This window comes from Pithys albifrons, chromosome 11, assembly GCF_047495875.1.
Source record: "Pithys albifrons albifrons isolate INPA30051 chromosome 11, PitAlb_v1, whole genome shotgun sequence".
Lineage (NCBI taxonomy): Eukaryota > Metazoa > Chordata > Aves > Passeriformes > Thamnophilidae > Pithys > Pithys albifrons.
This window is the reverse complement of record NC_092468.1, coordinates 3027294-3045536: the sequence shown is the minus strand read 5'-3', so window position 1 is coordinate 3045536 and position 18243 is coordinate 3027294. Positions and strand designations below refer to the sequence as shown.

The 18243-nt window shown below is 56.0% G+C and overlaps 2 protein-coding genes across 2 annotated transcripts in view; one reads left to right on the top strand and one right to left on the bottom strand.

Annotated features, from left to right (window-relative positions):
* SRPRB (SRP receptor subunit beta) overlaps positions 1–18243 on the top strand; it is an 82039-nt gene that overhangs the window by 7387 nt on the left and 56409 nt on the right. The gene's annotated exons all lie outside the window — the stretch shown is intronic.
* Positions 51–18243, bottom strand: part of LOC139676842 (galactose-3-O-sulfotransferase 2-like) — a 29316-nt gene continuing 11123 nt past the window's right edge. The window contains exons 2-5 of the mRNA XM_071566206.1: positions 3924–4034; positions 2625–3084; positions 1548–1964; positions 51–899 (exon numbers count right to left, since the gene is read on the bottom strand). Of these exons, the coding sequence (XP_071422307.1) occupies positions 51–899; positions 1548–1964; positions 2625–3084; positions 3924–4034 (1837 nt within the window). The remainder of the gene's footprint in view (positions 900–1547; positions 1965–2624; positions 3085–3923; positions 4035–18243) is intronic.

Below are 18243 nucleotides of genomic sequence, written 5' to 3'. Positions count from 1 at the left end.
ATGCTCAGCTAAGGCGGCTGGAGAACGATGCCTGGAGGGGCCAGGGAGGCTCAGTTTTGGGTGCCCTCCAGCCTGTGCTGTGGGGCACTGCCCTGCCAGGAGGGAGTGGGCTTGGGGGTCTTGGGGGCAAACTGCCTCTTGTAGAGCGCGCTGCTGTACTGCAGCTCGGGGGTCACCAGCCGCCGGCACGTCTGCTCCAGCTCCTTCTCCAAGCCCTCCTTGAGGTTGTAGCCCAGGATCCTGGCGCCGCCGTGCTGCAGCGGCCGCAGGGAGGAGTCCTTGATGTCCTTGGGCACCACAGTGCCCGTGCCCTGCAGGCAGGTCCGCGCCAGCTCCGCCCGCCGCTCCCGCAGCGCCTTCACCTCCCGCTCCATGCGCTCCCGGCCGATGTCCCGCTCGATCCTCTCCCAGAAGGTCCTGTTGAAGTGGGTGTAGATCTCCCAGTCCAGCCTGTTCCACTCCTTGATTTTCTCCACGATGCTGTCCGGGAGGGGGGACTTGGTTCTGTTGTCCCTGATGTTGAGTGGGAAGGAGACGACGCTGTCCAGGTCCCAGCACAGCATCTCCTTCAGGAGCACCATGGACTCGTCGAAGTACTCGGAGATGAGGAGGAAGTCGAAGGATGCCTCGATGGCCTTGAGCATGAGTTGCACCCGCTCAGTGGACACCTCCCCGTTGGGGTTGAAGCCAAAATCGAAGGTCATGAGGTTCCTGGCATAGTGGCTGTCGCCGCTGGCGGGGTTGTAGTAGCGGTGAGGGTCGCTCAGGAACTCCTCGAGGCTGCGCACGTGGGAGAAGGCTGATGCTCCCTTGTAGTACACAAAGGAGGACTCCATAAGCTGCACAGGGTTCCTCAGGATGGAGAAGTAGACAGCAGAGCTGGATACCACTTTCTGCACCTGTGGAGGAGGAAAAGGAGGGTTTAAAGGTGGGGTGGGGAGAAGGGACCTACTTGCCCACAGTCCTGGCAAGCAGAGGAGCTCGCTGGGGCTGGAGGTGGTGGGTGCTGGGGAGGGTCTCAGGGTGCATCTCATCCCAGGAGCTGTGGAGAGCCCCAGAAGAGGCAGGTGGGGGAGCAGTCACCAAACCTCCCCACCACATGCTGCCTCAGCCATGTGGCCTTTCTGGGAGGGAGATACATCCTGTCTCCTTGCCTTTGCTGAGACCTGCGTGTCACAACAAGTGGCATCCAGAGGGGTCGGTGCTGGGTATGGCTGACCTGGACTGGTGTGCTTTAGGTGTTCTCCTCTTGCAGCTGGTCCCCTCTGGGTCTGCCCAGGGAGCAGGACATCTCCAAGGGCCCAGCACACAAGAACAAGGTGATAGTTGCTGACTGCTATAGACACTGTCTCCCATCTTGTCAGGGATCACAGCACAGTGATCCATCAAACCTGCTTCCAGAAGCTCTCAGGAGATGCCAACACCATGAAAGGTACCCTTGGGCAATACTGGGTCTCAGGTTGATCCCTGAAGAGTTCCTGTGCCCTACAGGTGCCCCACCTCATGCCCCTCGAGCCCTTCTCCCTTTCCCCCAGTTCTGCCGGTACCTCGGGCTGCAGGAACCGCATGTGGTGGCAGAGGATGTTGAAGCGCCGGGGGCTGCGCGGGGAGAAGCCCTGCACGAACCTTGCCAGGAAGTGGTTTGGGTAGTAGAGCTGGTACCCCCCGCCCTGCGGGAAGGCGAAGGTGAGGTTGTGAGTCTCGCCGAAGCGGAACAGGATGTTCATGACGGTGCTGCTGGCGCTCTTGTGGACCTTGAGGAAAACGATGTCAGTCTGGGGCTTGCACGTCTTCCCTTGAGAGGTGACTCCTCTGAGCTGCTGACCTCTGTTTGTCACCTTCTCCACCTCAGGGGCTGCTGTGTGGCTTGGGAAAAATCCTGTCTCCAGATGTGTGTTGTAAGAGTCCTCTGGATGTGGAGGTTGGGTTGAGTTTGGGATGGACTGTGTCAGTGAACTGCCCCTCTGATGGTGGGGGGCAACCACAGCTTGGGGCTGTGTCACTGAACTGCCCCTCTGATGGTGGGGGGCAACCATGGCTTGGGGCTGTGTCAGTGAACTGCTCCTCTGATGGTGGGGGGCAACCACAGCTTGGGGCTGTGTCAGTGAACTGCCCCTCTGATGGTGGGGGGCAACCACGGCTTGGGGCTGTGTCAGTGAACTGCCCCTCTGATGGTGGGGGACAGCCACGGCTTGGGGCTGTGTCACTGAACTGCCCCTCTGATAGTGGGGGGCAACCACGGCTTGGGGCTGTGTCAGTGAACTGCCCCTCTGATGGTGGGGGACAGCCACGGCTTGGGGCTGTGTCACTGAACTGCTCCTCTGATGGTGGGGGACAGCCACGGCTTGGGTCTGTGTCAGTGAACTGCCCCTCTGATGGTGGGGGACAGCCACGGCTTGGGGCTGTGTCAGTGAACTGCCCCTCTGATGGTGGGGGGCAACCACAGCTTGGGGCTGTGTCAGTGAACTGCCCCTCTGATGGTGGGGGGCAACCACAGCTTGGGGCTGTGTCAGTGAACTGCCCCTCTGATGGTGGGGGGCAACCACAGCTTGGGGCTGTGTCAGTGAACTGCCCCTCTGATGGTGGGGGACAGCCACGGCTTGGGGCTCAGACTGGCTCCACACCTGCCCCTGCGTCATTCCAGGCAGTGACATTTCCCTGCTCCCCTCAGTGCTCAGTCTGTTTGCCAGGATGATGTGCTTGCTGGTGGCAGCTTCTGCCAAAACTGCAGAGATCCTCTCAGGAAAGCTCAGAGAAGGACCTTCTCTGGCTGCTTTTCTCAGGCCAGGGAGTTGGGATTTCAGCCTCATGGGCACCAGGTGGGCTTCCACTTTCTTGCTGCTCTCCACAGGCTGTTGTGCCCAGTGCTCCTCTTGGCTGCCTGGGCTGCTTTCCAGAGGCATCTCCTGGCTGAGGGACAGGTGCTTCTGGGAAATGTCCTCAGTCAGAGAGGGCTCTGGCACTGCTTTCCTCTGCCACTGCAGGGATTCCTCCTCCCAGAGCAGGTTGGGGGTCTGGAGGTCAGAGCTGAGCTTCTGGCCCATGTTCTGCTGCAGGTCACGCTCCTGCTCACACCGGCAGCTCCTGGAACGGGGAGGACACGATGCTCAGCTGCAGAGCACGGAAGGAGATGGCAGAGAACAGCCCAGTGAACTCCCTGAGCCCTCCTACAGACACCAAAACACCTCCTACAGACACCAAAGCACCTCCTACAGACACCAAAGCACCTCCTACAGACACCAAAGCACCTCCGACAGACACCAAAACACCTCCTACAGACACCAAAACACCTCCTACAGACACCAAAACACCTTCTACAGACACCAAAGCACCTCCTACAGACACCAAAGCACCTCCTACAGATATCACCAAGTGTGTTGCCCTGCCTTTCCTGGGGTGGGTGGCAGTGCTGGGGGGTGTAGGGCTTCATTGCTGCCCTGGGGAGTCAGGACTGGTGCAAGAACCTGAGCTTGATGATCTGAGGTGTTTTCCAACCTTTAGTAGTTCTGTGATTCTATGAACAGGGTGAGGACAGGTCAGCAGCCTGTGCCAATGCCAGTCTTGCTGGAGTGTAGTGGAAAGGGGCAAAGCAAGAGGAGGCAGGGACAGAGAAGAGCAGGTGGCCTGGAGAGGCTGGAGGAACCACTGCAGACAACCCCAGACTGGCATAACTGGGCTCAGGAGCTGTACAGTTTTATAGTGAGCCAGAGCAGCCTAATCTGACCCCAGAGTGAGCTCAGCTCTGTCCAGGGCATAGGAGTGGGACGTGGGACCCTCAGAGGGTCCTCTCCCACCTGGACTTTCCTCCCTGTCCAAGGAAGACCCTGTTGGGTGGTTTTTGGAGGGCAGTTTTGAGCCCACCTCAGTGGCCAGCAGAAGGCTGGAGGATGAGGTGCAGTTCCATAATTCTGCTTTGGACCTACCTGGGAGGCTGCAGCTTCTCCACCACTTGGAGGGTGACCACGAGGAGGGTGAGGACACTGAAGGCGATCCAGAGCCGACCCGGCTGGCACCTGTAGATGGTATTCAGCTTCCTGGAAGGAAACAGATATTTCAGACCATTCATGGGGAGAAGAAATGTGTGTGTGAGGCAGAGGGGAAGGTGCCCTGAGGTTTGTTTGATTCCTTTATCCTTCTTTAAGGCAGGGTTTTCCCGGGAGGAAACGATGCGGAGGGAGCGATAACCGAGGGACCTCCAAGGCTGTGCCAAGCAGTGGAAATTTCCAGATGGGCCACAGATATTGCTGTGAAAAGTAAACAGTGGTAACTGCCAAGTCCCTTGTCTGCTCAGGTGCACCTTCCTGGAGCAGCCAAAACTCCCACCTTGGCAGCAGAGCAGGCACTGCCCACGTATTCCCTGCCCTGCCTGGTCTTGAAGTGTCAGGTTCCACCTTTATCAACACAGACAGTAAATCCTGGCTCTCCCTGCTCTCAGTGCCCACTGTTGGAGGGCATTGCCACCTGTGCAGGCTCCAGCTGTGGCTGGAGATGTGATGCCACCGTGGGGGTCTCAGTGGTGCCTCTCTGGTGTGTGGTCTGGGTTTTAGTCTGGGTTTTAGTCTGGTTTTAGTCAAGCCACAACAGCAGTGTGATCTCTTCTCTGGGGGCTGGGGTTGTTTGTGGGGACATTCAGGCCACAGCAAACACTGCCATGGAGCTTCTACTGCTTGTAACACCCTGGTGGAGCTTGGTTATAGTCATAATCTTTAGTGGAGCAGCAGGGGGACTGAGTTTCCTGGGAAAAAACATTTGTCTGCATTTCATTTCTTCATGGGAAGGGTGGTCAAGCCCTGGCACAGCCGCCCAGGGCAGTGGTGGAGTCTCCATTCCTGGAGGGATTTATAAAACATGTAGATGTGGCACGTGGGGACGTGGTTTAGTGGTGGCCTTGGCAGTGCTGGGGGAATGATTGGACTCAGTTATCTCAGAGGGCTTTTCCAACCTGAAGGATTCCATAATTGTGCTGGGGAAGAGCCAATTGTTGCCTAACAGGGCATGGTTTGTTCTGAGGATCAGGTTAAATCCTCTGCCATGGAGGGGGTCCAGCCTGCCAGCCCCAGGTCTGAGGGAGGGAGAGTCACCACTTGCTTTGCTGAGCATGGAATGGAGGGATTTAAACAGGAAGAGTTAATGAAAGCTGAAATTTGGGCTCAGGACCCACATCCTGACAGCTCCTCTGTGTTCCCTGGCATTGCTCAATTCCTGCAGTGCTCAGTTTTGGACCAAGAGAGAGGGGCTGGGCCCACACAGACCTGCTTGTCCTGGAGCTTCTTCAGCTTCTTTGATGCTCCTACTCCAGGCAGTCCTGTGACACCTGGGAGCAGAACTTGCTTGGTGAGCCAGCAGTGACACAACTATGGGCTGTGCAAAGTGCACCAGACAGGTCAGGAATATGAGTTTGTTATTGAGAAACTGGATTTATTCCAGAAAAACCACCAACTGTTAAAACTAAGGAGTGGTTTGATAATGACAGTGCTGCTTCCAGTGGTTTGGGCACTGGTGGGGGTGATTCTGTCCTGCTCCCAGTGACATCCCTCACCAAGCTGAAGCCCTGAGCTCCTCCCAGGAGGATTTTAGAGTCCAAAGCACTCAGGACTGGCAAGACTGGGAGGTCCTGAGTCATGGCAGTGCCACTGGGGATTCAAAAGGCACCTAATTACTGCTTGTCAGCAGCACAGCACCCCCAGACCTGCTGGCAACCTGGTGGTATCCATGCCCTTCCCCACTGGAGGAGCAGGCTGCCAAGCTTGGAGGAGACAGGGGGTTGGCAAATGTGCCCGTGGCTCAGTGCCTGGCTGTGCCAGCAGCACAGAGAGAGCCTGGTGCTGGCAGAGATAAATGGGCAGGACAAGGAACGGAGCAGGAAAGGGCCAAGTGCTTCAACAGTGCTCAGAACACCAAGGGATGGTGAAGGGAGAGGGGGAAGTGGAGACTCAAGGCTGCCCCAGAGCTGGTGTGATGAAAGGCTTGTTGGAATAGCTCTGTGTGGAAGATCAGAGGCCAAAGAGGGAGAAGGCAGTGAGGGAGGAGCTGCTCTAACATGATGGGATTCTGCTGGACAGATCTGTTGGCAACTTGATCCAACACTCCAGCCCCTCATGGTAAGGCTGATGGTAAATTTGTCTGCCTGTGACAAGCAGCCAGAAAGGAAGGAAGAGCTGAATAACTGATATTTAGTGATAGACCAAACTCTCCTCTGGGGGGGTCTGCATGAGCCCCCACTAATGAAGGCAGAACATTACAACACTCCTCCCAGGCAGTGCTGGGCTGGGCAGCACCCTCTGCCACTCCCATATCTGTATTTGGTGCAGATGTGATGCTGGACTTGGTTCTACAAAGGTCCTAAACCCTCAGCCTGTGGAGAATCTGGGAAAGACCCAGACCCTTTCACTCTTTTGAGATGGTCATTGTGTTGGTTGAACACCCAGCTGAGAACACACAACACGTGGTTGGCTGCTTGAGTCTGGTCAGGCTGACAGAAAACCAGAGCCTGTTCTCTCCTCCTCTCTTCCTGCCTCCCCTCCTTCCCTCCCCACGTGCTAAGAAAGTGGCAGCACTGAAGTTGGTGCTGAAGTTGGCAAGAAGCTGCACTGAAGGCAGCAAATCCTGGATTACATGGCACAAGCAGCACAGGCAGAGGTTCTGTGGGAGGCTGGAGCAGCTGGAGGAGTTGGAGCTGGACAAGGAGACTTCAAAAGGCTCAACTGCCTTCCATGGATAATCCCTGCTTTGCCTTCTCAGTTCAGAAAGAGATTGAGGGGCTGGAGCGGGACCAGAGAAGAGCAACGAGGCTGGAGAAGGGACTGGAGCACAAGTGCTGTGGGGAGAGGCTGAGGGAGCTGGGGGTGTTCAGCCTGGAGAAGAGGAGGCTCAGAGGTGACCTCAGCACTGTCTGGAACTCCCTGAAGGGAAGTTCTGGCCAGGTGGGGGTTGGTCTCTTCTCCCAGGCACTCAGCAATAGGACAAGGGGGCACGATGGGCTCAAGCTCTGCCAGGGGAAATTGAAGTTGGAGAGCAGAAAAAACTTCTTTGCAGAGAGAGTGCTCAGACATTGGAATGGGCTGCCCAGAGAGGGGATGGATTCCCCATCCCTGGAGGTTTTTCAACTGAGCTTGGCCGTGGCACTGAGTGCCATGATCTGGTAAAAGGGCTGAAGTTGGACCAAGGGTTGGACTTGATGATCTGGGAGGTCTTTTCCAACCCAATCGATTCTATGATTCTATGATTAACACACCAGAATGGGATCAGGGCCATGGGAGTCCAGGGGCAGGGTTAAGTACTTGAGACCAAAGCACCAGAAGATGTTCCAGGTGCCCTCAGAGCTCTGGGAGCCAACTCTGCCCTGCAACGTTGGCTGTGAGAGTCCAGATCCTGCAGAGCTCTGGAGCTGTCTCCATCCTCCATCTGCAGGCAGGCTGTGGCTGAGGAACCCCCTCAGAGCACAGCCTGTGTGCTGTCACCTCCCAGAGTGCCAAACCAGGGTGCAGAGGAGGATGCAGCACCCCAGAGATGCCCTTGGTTGTGAGGGATCCCTGGTTGTGAGCTCGAATCCTCCCGCGCTGGCTGGAGGGATTTAACCTAAATCCAACGTGCTGGATGTTTATTTGCAGGGGCTGATGTCCCCAGCTGTGTCCCAGGGCTGTGTCCCAGCAGGGGTGGGTCCCTGGGGTGTTGCTCTGCAGCAGGTCCTGCTGGATCTCAGCAGTGCTGCAGGTTCCCCCACTGTCATTTTCCCTTTGCTGGAAGCAGAGAGAGCAGGACCTGCTTCCCTCCCACCTGTGCCCCCTCCTGACCCAACACAATGCCCTGGCCAGGATGGCTCTGTGGTGGCCAAACCCTGCAGAGTCCTGTGGGAGGTGCCAGGGCTGGGTTCCCTGGGCAGGAAATGGGCAGAAAACGACTTTATTGATTTGCTGTGCCCAGCAATGCCCCAGGCAGCAGTGATGCTGCACAGGAAATCAATGCCCATGGTCTGTGCACCACCCAGAGCCTCCTTCCTCTGACCAGCCATTGCAGCTGGTTTGGGGTTCTTTTGCAATAAAAAATGGGCAAAATGGTCAGCAGGAGGCTCAGGAGAAGGTAAGGCAGCACAGCAAGGGCACAGTGGCACTGCCTGTCTGTGTTGGTGCCCACCTGACCCCACACACAGCTGGGCTGGGAATGACCCTGAGCCCCCTCACCCTGTACCCCAAAATTCTGTCCCCCAGCCAAAGGACTCTGCTGAGAAGTCAAGCCTTGCCTTTCCCTGCTCATTGTCCATCCTCTCCAAACCAGGGGCTGTGGAAGAGCCACCTCCCCCCCCACACTCGCTGGGGTGACCATGAGAAGGGTTTGCACAAAGCCACATTTCTGCTCCATTTCTGCTCCACTTCTGCCCTGCTGGGGATCCCTCACCTGGGATGCAGCAGCAGGAACCAGCATCCTGCCTTTACACCTGCCAGTGTCCAAGGCCAGGCTGGATGAGCAACCTGGGCTACTGGAAGGTGTCCCTGCCCATGGCAGGGGGAAGAATGAGGTGACCTTTAAGGTCCCTTCCAACCCAAACCATTCTGTGATTCCGTGAGCCCATGATCCTACTTGCTCTGCCTTTGCCCTTTTTCTTTTGTGGCATCAGCCTTACAAAAGATGCTGCTTTCCAGCTGCCCTTGGAGCTTCACCACAAGAGAGAAGCCCCATCAGCCCAGATGAGGAGCAGAAATGCTCCTCTTCCCATTCCCACCAGCACTTCAATCTCCAACAGTTTCCCACACGGAGGGACCCGCAAGGACATCCCGTCTGGGTAGACCAGAAAGCACATTTTACTTAGGGAAACAGTATTTTACTTAAATAAATACATAAAAAGTCCCTCCACTTACGTGATCAAACACCTTCTGAACTTCAGCATGGTGAGCTGGAGGCTGGGCTGGGGAGCAGGTGGTTATCATCAGCCTGGGAGAATGGAAAGCAAATACCTGGAGCGCAGCTCTGTGTGCCTGCGGCCAGAGGCTCCTCCCTGGGGGCAGCTGGGGTGGTGATCCCTCAGGAGACCTTCCCACTGGTGCCCTGCACTCCAGGACTGCCCAGGGAGTGACCAGCCTCTGCTGCAGAGAGTGGGACATCCACCCCTGCAAGGCACTGCCACGTCAGGTGGAGTGGGGCACAGGCAGAGCGGGACACGGCGGGCGGGGCGGTGCCACCTGTGCCCGTGTCCCCGCCTCGCTCCTTGCCTTGCCCCATGGATTTTGGAATGCCAGTCTGGCCCCTTCTCTGCTCTTTGTGGTGGTCCCTTCTTTTCTCTTCTCATGTCCTGCTCTGGTGTCTTTACAAAGATGAAGGCACAGATGGTCATGAGTGTTTAGCTCCTGGTCATCCTGATGTTGGCACAATCTTCAGGGCTGTGCAGGCTGGGTCACACCTGCATGGCATGGAGTCCTCTTCAACACAGCCTGGCTCTGCCCACGCTGGGCTGGGGCTGTGGCAATGCCCAGGTCCCTGCTGTGCTTCCCCTCGCTGCTCCAGGCACCACTTAACACACCGATGTCTCCATGTGCCACCTCCAGAGTGGCCTCCCATATTCCCCCAGGCCCCATGCTGGGGCTGTGCTGTGCCAGGATGACCAGCAACAGGACAGCCCTGCTAGGAAGCCAACTGGTTTCCAGTACCAGTGGGAAAGTGGTCACTGTGTCTGCTTCTTGCTGGCTGGTGGCCAACATGAGACAACTCCAAGGAGGACTGGGAGCCTGCCCTCCACGATGGAGCTCCACAGCCACTCCTTTGGACAGGGGCTCCTCACTCTTCAGTAGCTTTCCCTCCACATCCCTCCCCTTCAAGGCTCACCCTGCATGGCATCATCCATGGCTTTGCATGACCAGGGGCCCAGGGAGCAGGACCGTGTGTTTCCCCCACTTGGGCACAGATGCCTGGGGAGGTGGAGATGGGTGGCTGTGACATGGGCCACCACAGGGCCAGTGGCTCAGGCTGTGCAGGACCAGTGACCCCAAGTGCCTCCTGGAGGAGAGGACCCTGCCCATGTGTGCTTTCCCTTGACCTGTGCCCACGGGGTGCAGGAAATGCATGTTGGGCAGATAAGTCCCTTTCAGCCCACACCTTGGCTTCCTGGAGGTACAAAGGGCCAAGCTCCCTCCCTCCCTCCCCTCTGGCTGGCAGGGAGGCAGCTGTTCCCCCCTCCCTGGCACAGGCAGGTGCTGCCTCTCCCCGTCCACCTCATCAAAACCACAAGTTTACTGTGGGGCTCTCGTGTTCTCCACCCATCCCACGCTTGGCTCTGCCTGGGCTGGCACCTTATCTGGAGTCTGGGGCTCCCAAGAGCCACACAGGAGCTCCCTGTTGGCAGGGATCAGCCCCCTCTCTGATGCAGGGACTGAGAGCTGGATCAACCCCTTCTCCTTCCCTCTGCACAACCATACTCCATGCAAGCCAAGCTGGATGAGCCTGCTTGGGGCACGGTGAAGGGTGGATGGTGGAGGGTCTGTGAGCACCCCCAGGAGCACCTTGGGGAATATTCCATTGCTACAGGGCAATGGAATGTTTGGGAGCATCCAGAGGCTCATCAACATGAGGGTGCCCAGACAGGCTTCATCTTGCTCATCTTTGGTTGTTTCCTCTTGCTCAGTGGTTGCTGCTCAGCTCACTTGTTTCCCTAAGGAAAAGCCTCCTTGGCTTCATGGAGATTCAATTTCCATGTGTGACCCCAGTCAGGATTTTCTGTATTCCTGTTTGCAGCCTCTTCCTTGGGCATGACTTGATGCATCTGTGGAAGAGAAACTCCAAAGGCAAAACTGTCTGGTCCCAGAGGGACGTGGTGATGGGAAGCACAGTGTGTGCTCTCCTCTGCCTTGGTGCTCCTGTGCCAGAGGCTGCACCTGAGGGACCTCAGGAGCTCCCTTGGATCCTTCTGCTACCTGCACCCCAGAGAGGCTGTGCTGGAGTGTGAGCTGGGTGGGATGGGGCTCCACCTGTGAACCGGTGTCTGAGGGTCTCAGTGGAGATGTCATTCCTCTGGGATCACACCTGGTGGTCTCGTTTTTCCTGGAGGCTGGATGGGGGCAGGACACAGGCAGGTGACCACCTTTTGCAGTGATGTCCCTTGGGAGGTGAAAGGTGCCCTGCAGGAGGGATGGGGCACCTCCCTGTGTGGTTGCACGTTCACTGCTGCTCTCAGCAGGATGCAGATGAGGAGCCCCAAAGGCTCCAGTCCATTCCTGACCCCTGTCCCTGTGCAAGATGATCAGCAAGGAGAGCTCAGCTGGCCTCAGGCCCCCAGGACCTTGTCACTGCTTTCCTGCTTGGCCTGTCCATGACCTAGAGGAGCTGCTGGTGGGTTTTTCCATGGCCTGTTGGACAAGCTGCACCTGGAAAGAAGCCATCCTTGGTCCATTTGCAAACCTGTACCTGGGACTGGGGTGAAGTGGAAGATGTGGGAAGGTGACTGCTATTCCAGAGGGGAGGAAAGGAGACCTGTGAGCCAGATTTCCAGTCCTGGGGCTGGACCAATTGCCAGAGCAATGGGTGGTGTGAGGGAGAGCACTGGTGTGTGCAAGGGCTTGAGCCTGTCTGGAACACCAACCAGCCATCTGTCTGTCTCCATCCACACTTTATTCCTTTCCTGCTGGGTGGGGATTCCTCCAGCACAGAACCAACCCAGCAGAAAGCTGTGTGTGGGTTTTTATTTGGTCTTGCTGGGGGCAGGTTCTGTTCACCATCCCCAGCGCTCCCCACTGAGCCCCGAGGTGTGACCAGACCCTGCAGTGGGTGTCACAGCAGAACTCCTTGGGCAGCTGAGAGCCAGCCAGGACTCCCAGGCAGCAGCAAAGCTTTGCTCTCCAGAGAGAGCTTGGATGTCAGGACAGCTGTGGGAGTGGGTGCAGGAGAGAGGCCACTGCTGCTCCCGGGACAATTCCTTGGTTAATAACTGTAGGGATCAGTTTACAACATCTGAAATGGAGAAAATCCTGCCAGAAATGGATTTGTGAAGAAGATCAACAAGCCATCGATAATGGTTTAACAACTGATGTTTTTAATGTTGTTTGAATGTACACAATGTTTGTTAAAATGTCTTTTTGCAAAGTCACTGCTTCTCCTTCCCAGACCACCCTGTCATCTCAGGGCTCTGGAGGGAGGTTGGGACATGCTGTTGCCTAAACCCCCCTCCTATTGAATGTAAATCCCCTTATTCCCATTGGCCCAGAGCCAAACCCCCTCTTGTTTTCTCTTGGTGGGTTTTGAATCCCTCCAAGGCCCATATAAATCCCTGACCAGCAATAAACTTCCTCTTCTTCTTCTCCATCTCCAGTGGTCTCTGTGTGTCCTTCTCGGGGACCACGTGGTCAGGGCAAGTGGGGAGCACATTTTCTCCCAGGTAATGGAATAACCTCCAGGCCCAGGAGAATCATCCCTACAACAGACAGCACCACCGAGGCAGAAGGAACCCCAAAGGGACAAATAACCACATCACCACCCTGGTGTGTGTTGGCAGGACCAGGGTGGCTGCAAGTGCAGGAGGAGTCCAGGTGTCTCAGACCACTCTCCTCCGCCTTGGGTAGGTGTGTAGGGTCAGAGGACCTGGAAGGTGGTTGGTGCCCCTGGAATAAGTCAGGAAAGGCATTTCTGATGTGGCACTGGGTCCCAATCCTCCCTGAGGGTGTCCACAAGGTCCCTGCTCACATCAACATTATTTCCCCCCTTATTTAATCCTTTTTTCTTACATTAATTAATCAATCAATCAATTAATTAGGCACATGTGCTCTTTGCTTAAGCAAGCATTTGTCTGTCACTTTCTGTCATCATGGTCACCTTGGCCATGTCATAGAATCAGTTGGGTTGGAAGAGACCTCCAAGATCATCAAGTCCAACCTTTGATCCAACCCCACTGTGATCACCAGATCATGGCACTCAGTGCCACGTCCAGTCTCATCTTAAACACCTCCAGGATAGGACAATCCACCCCCACCCTGGGCAGGCCATTCCAATGCCTGAGCACTCTCTCTGCAAAGAATTTCGTCCTGAAATCCAACCTAAACCTCACCTGGCAGAGTTTCAGCTGTGCCCTCTTGTTCTACTGTTGGTTGCCTGAGAGAAGAGACCAACCCCCACCTGGCCAGAACTTCCCTTCAGGCAGTTCCAGACAGTGCTGAGGTCACCTCTGAGCCTCCTCTTCTCCAGGCTGAACACCCCCAGCTCCCTCAGCCTCTCCCCACAGCACTTGTGCTCCAGTCCCTTCTCCTCAGTTGGGTTGGAAGAGACCTCTGAGATCACCAAATCCAACCCTTGATCCAACCCCACTGGGATCACTCTGGCACTCTGTGCCATGGACTGATGATCACAGTGGGGTTGGATCAAGACATGTTGGATTCTCTGCCCCTGGAGGTGTTTCAGAGGACACTCAGTGCCACATCCAGTCCCTTCTCCAGCCTCGTTGCTCTTCTCTGGCCCCGCTCCAGCCCCTCAATCTCTTGCCTCAACTGAGGGGCCCAGAACTGAACACAACACTCAAGGTGTGGCCTCCCCAAGGCAGAGTCCAGGGGAAGGGTCACTGCCCTGGGCCTGCTGGCCACGCTAGTTTGGATCCAGGCCAGGATCCCCTTGGCCTTCTTGGCCACCTGGGCACACTGGTGGCTCCTGTTGAGCTTCCTGTCCCTCAGTCCCCCCAGGTCCCTCTGCCTGGCTGCTCTCCAGCCACTCTGTGCCCAGCCTGGAGCGCTGCAGGGGTTGGGGTGGCCAAAGGGCAGGACCTGCACTTGGTCTTGTTGAATTTCATCCCATTGGAATCAGCTCATCCCTCCAGCCTATCAAGTACCTGCCATTTGTACCCCAACAGCCTTGAGCCTCCTGGATCTCAAAATGGGCATGAAAAGAGAAGGGGTTTGTGGTCTCCCCAGCAACAAGTCAGCCCCAGATGCAATGATGGCCTGGAGAAACCCCAGGATTTCTGGGACACCCCAATTCCCTGCATCTGTAGCCATTCCCACAAAACTCCTGGTGGAGAGAAACTTCAGGAAGGGACAAGCTGTGCCCTCAGTGCCAGCAAGCCCTTTGTGCAGCCTCTCTGTTTGCCTTCCAGACCCGTTTCCAGACAGACCTGTTCATGGAGCGCCCCATGGTAATTTCTGGAGGACTCTCGCAGGGGATCCAGCCCTCTGTGTTATCAGCAGTGTGCCAGTTTGCTTTCCCAGTCATTCTGCAATCCATCACAGCCTGGGCCTCCCGGCCAGCCACGGGCCATTAGCACCCACTTCAGTTGGTATTTAGTTCATTCTACCCTTTCCAGGGGGAACTGGGCATGCCCATTTCACCAGCTTCCAACAGCTCTCCTGTGGTGCTGTGCCCACGGATGCCAGCTCTGTCTGAAAGGATGCCCAGGGAGCAAATCCATCCATCTGGGCAGTCAGGGCAAAGCGTGGTGAGGGTGAGTGCAGGACCAGTGGCTGCTGGGCTGTGTGGGATTCCATTGTCTCACAAGGACCTCAGAATCATGGAATCAGTTGGGTTGGAAGAGACCTCTGAGGTCATCAAGTCCAACCCTTGATCCAACCCCACTGTGATCACTCTGGCACTCTGTGCCATGGGCTGGTGATCACAGTGGGGTTGGATCAAGACATGGTGGATTCTCTGTCCCTGGAGGTGTTTAAGAGGACACTCAGTGCCACATCCAGTCCAGGTGTTCAGCCTGGAGAAGAGGAGGCTCAGACGTGACCTCAGCACTGTCTGGAACTCCCTGAAGGGAAGTTCTGGCCAGGTGGGGGTTGGTCTCTTCTCCCAGGCACTCAGCAATAGGACAAGGGGGCACGATGGGCTCAAGCTCTGCCAGGGGAAATTGAAGTTGGAGAGCAGAAAGAAATTCTTTGCAGAGAGAGTGCTCAGGCATTGGAATGGGCTGCCCAGAGAGGGGGTGGATTCACCATCCCTGGAGGTTTTTAAGGTGAGACTGGATGTGGCACTGAGTGCCCTGGGCTGGTGATCACAGTGGGGTTGGATCAAGATGTGGTGGATTCTCACTCAGTGCCACGTCCAGTCTCATCTTAAAAACCTCCAGAGTTGGACAATCCACCCCCTCTCTGGGCAGCCCATTCCAATGCCTGAGCACTCTCTCTGCAAAGAACTTCTTCCTGATATCCAACCTAAACCTCCCCTGGCAGAGCTTCAGCTGTGCCCTCTTGTTCTACTGTTGGTTGCCTGGGAGAAGAGACCAACCCCCACCTGGGTACAACCTCCTGTCAGGGAGTTGTAGAGAGTGATGAGGTCTCCTCTTGTCCCACAGGGGATGAGGCACAGCCTGTGCCAGCACCAGGCAGAGCTGCTCTTGGGCAGGAAGGGTGAAGAGCAGCTGGATGGGCTTGGCTGAGGTGAGAAGGACACCGTTGTTCCACTGTGTGATTTTTGGCCAGTGTTGGGACTTTGGCCCTAATCATACTTTTATTTCTTGTTTAATCTTGGTCACCTTATCAGAAGCCTTTGAACAGCCAAAAGCATCTCTGCTCACCTGGGGAACAGCCTTTGCTGTTCCTTTTGGGGTGGTTTTGTTTGCTTGCCACAGACCTTCGAGAGATTAGGGTGATCCATCACAAACCTGGGCTTTGTCTCGGAGCCTCTGAAAGATGCAGCAGGACTTGGGCACCGAAAGACCTCTGTATTTTAGAGTGACTTCAGTGTTAGACCAGATCCCTCAGAGCCTTGTAGGATCCAGGATCTTCTGAACCATCCTGAGCCTATCCGTGTTTTTTTCTCCAAACAAAGACCCCCACTTACATGTTACTGGGAGGACTTGCTGGTCTGTCTGCAGAAGAAGACACAAAAGTTGGCATCCCACCCACGAGGTGCCCCGGGCTCTCCTCAGCAGGGATGGGAAGAGCCTCTCCTTGTCATTAACTTTTGTGCAGTTCTGGGCTCCTCAGTAAATATGGAGCTCCTGGGGTGGGTCCAGAGGAGGGTGACAAAGATGCTGAAGGGCCTGGAGCATCTCTGTGAGCAGGAAGGGCTGAGGGAGCTGGGGCTGTTCAGCCTCCAGAGCAGACACTGAGAGGGACCCCCCCGTGTCTGGCAGTGCCTGCAGGGAGGGGGCAGAGCACTGACCAGACTCTGCTCGGGGGGCTCAGTGATGGCACAGGAGGAATGGGCAGGAACTGATGCCCAGGAAGCTCCACCTGGACAGGAGGAAGAACTTTCCTGTGCAGTGACCAAGCACTGAACAGAGACCAGAGAGGGTGTGGAGTCTCCTCACTGGGGATATTCCAGAGCCCTCTGGACACAACTCTGTGCTCAGGGATGGCCCTGCTGGAGGTGGGACCAGGTGACCCTCTGTGTCCCTTCCAGCCTGACCCAGTCTGGGATTCTGTGGGTGAATTCCATGTGGTTTAATTTGCTTCCATTGTCCCCTGTCCTATCCCAGGGCACCTCTGAGAAGGGCCTGGCTTCTTACCTTCATTCCCTCCCACCAGATGTTTATACACATCTGTAAAGTCCCCATGAGACTGTTTTTCCCTGGCATGAACAACACAGAACCTCTCTCAGCCACTCCTCATATGAAGGACATCCAGACCTTCATCACCTTCATGGCACTGAACTGGTTCCAGTAAGTGCATTTCTCTTGTGCTGGGCAGCCCTGAGCCAGCCCCAGCCCCACCAGTGTGGTCTCCCAGCACTGAGCAGAGTGGGCAAGGGAAGCTCTGTTTGCCCTGGGCATGGCCCAAAGTGCCTTTAGGATTCTCCATGGCCAGCAGGAGCCCTGTGGAGCTACACCTGGACCTGGAGGAGTGGGGAAGTGCTGGGTCCAGCTCTGGCTCTGCCCTGGCCAGTGCCTGGTGCCCAGAACCAAAGAGTGGAAGTGGTTTTCTGATAAAGCCTGGACAGAAAGGCCCTATTGATCGAGGGAATCCAGGTGGGGCAGGTGTTTGCTGAACAAATGCCTTTTGAAACCTATCAGCAGGCAAACAGGGTGGGGACCAGGGGTCTGATGCCACCTCCTATTTATGGAAAGCATTACAGGGTGCCCAGATAAATGTGGTGCCTTGCCTGGCAGGGAAAACCAACAAAACAGAGTGAAATCTAGGAGAGGTTTTATGGTTTCTAGGAAAGCTACAGCATCCACATGTTGGCACTGAACAGTTACCCCTGACATTACAAGACAGAGACTGAAGGGCTGGAGTGTGTCCAGGCAGGGAATGGAGCTGGGAAGGGGCTGGAGCAGCAGCTGAGGGAGCTGGGGGGGCTCAGCCTGGAGAAAAGGAGGCTCAGGGGGGACCTTCTGGCTCTGCAATCCCTGCCAGGAGGGGGGAGTCGGGACAGGGGGTCGGGCTCTGCTCCAGGGACAGGGACAGGAGGAGAGGGAACAGCCTCAAGTCATGCCAGGGGAGGTTCAGGTTGGGCACAGGAAAATTTCTTCACAGAAAGGGTTGTCCAACCCTGGCACAGCTGCCCAGGGCAGTGGTGGAGTCCCCATCCCTGGAGTGGTTTAACAGATGTGTGGAAGTGGCACTTGGGGACAGGGGTCAGTGGTGGGTTTGGCAGTGCTGGGGAATGGTTGGAGTTGGTGATCTTAGAGGTCTTTTATAACCCAAGTGATTCCATGAAACCACCTCTCGTAATCACTCTGTGCCCTCTGCAAAGACACTGAGTTGCTCCCTGGAGACTCTCCAGTGCCAGGCACCTCCAGGGTCCCACTGCTGCTGCTGCCACCCCTGTCCCCATGGCCCTGCTGTGAATGAAATGGAAGTGGCTGTGATGACAACAGGCCAAACCAGCACAGTCATCCTCCACCTGCAGCTGGGAGACCTGTGCTACCAGCTCAGGCTTTCCCAGGGATTTCACCTCTCTAAAGGCTTTGGCTGTTTGTCCCACCTTTCCTATCACATGGTTGGAATCAGCCCAGTGCCAGCTCTTTCTGTGCAGGGCTGTTCAGCTTTCCTGTGGCTCAAGCCAAGGTCCCTGTTATACCTCATTAATCCCTTCTCTCCAAGTTCCCTCATCCATCCTTGGGGTGACTGTTGTCATTGCAGGTGGTGGGGCACTGTCCTGGCACTCAGCTGTGCTGTCCCCATCACTGTCTGCTCCCCCACCCTGATCAGGACAGCTTTTCACCATGGTGTCCTCTCAAAGGTCCAGTTAATCCTCATGAAGTGTCTTTTTAGCTCTCAGGCTCCACTCTCAGCTCACTGCAGATGTTTCTTCCTGATTGGGCATCTCTCTCTACCTCACATTTACTGTTAAATAAAAGTCTGTACTATTGACTTTGGCTCATGGTCTTGCTTG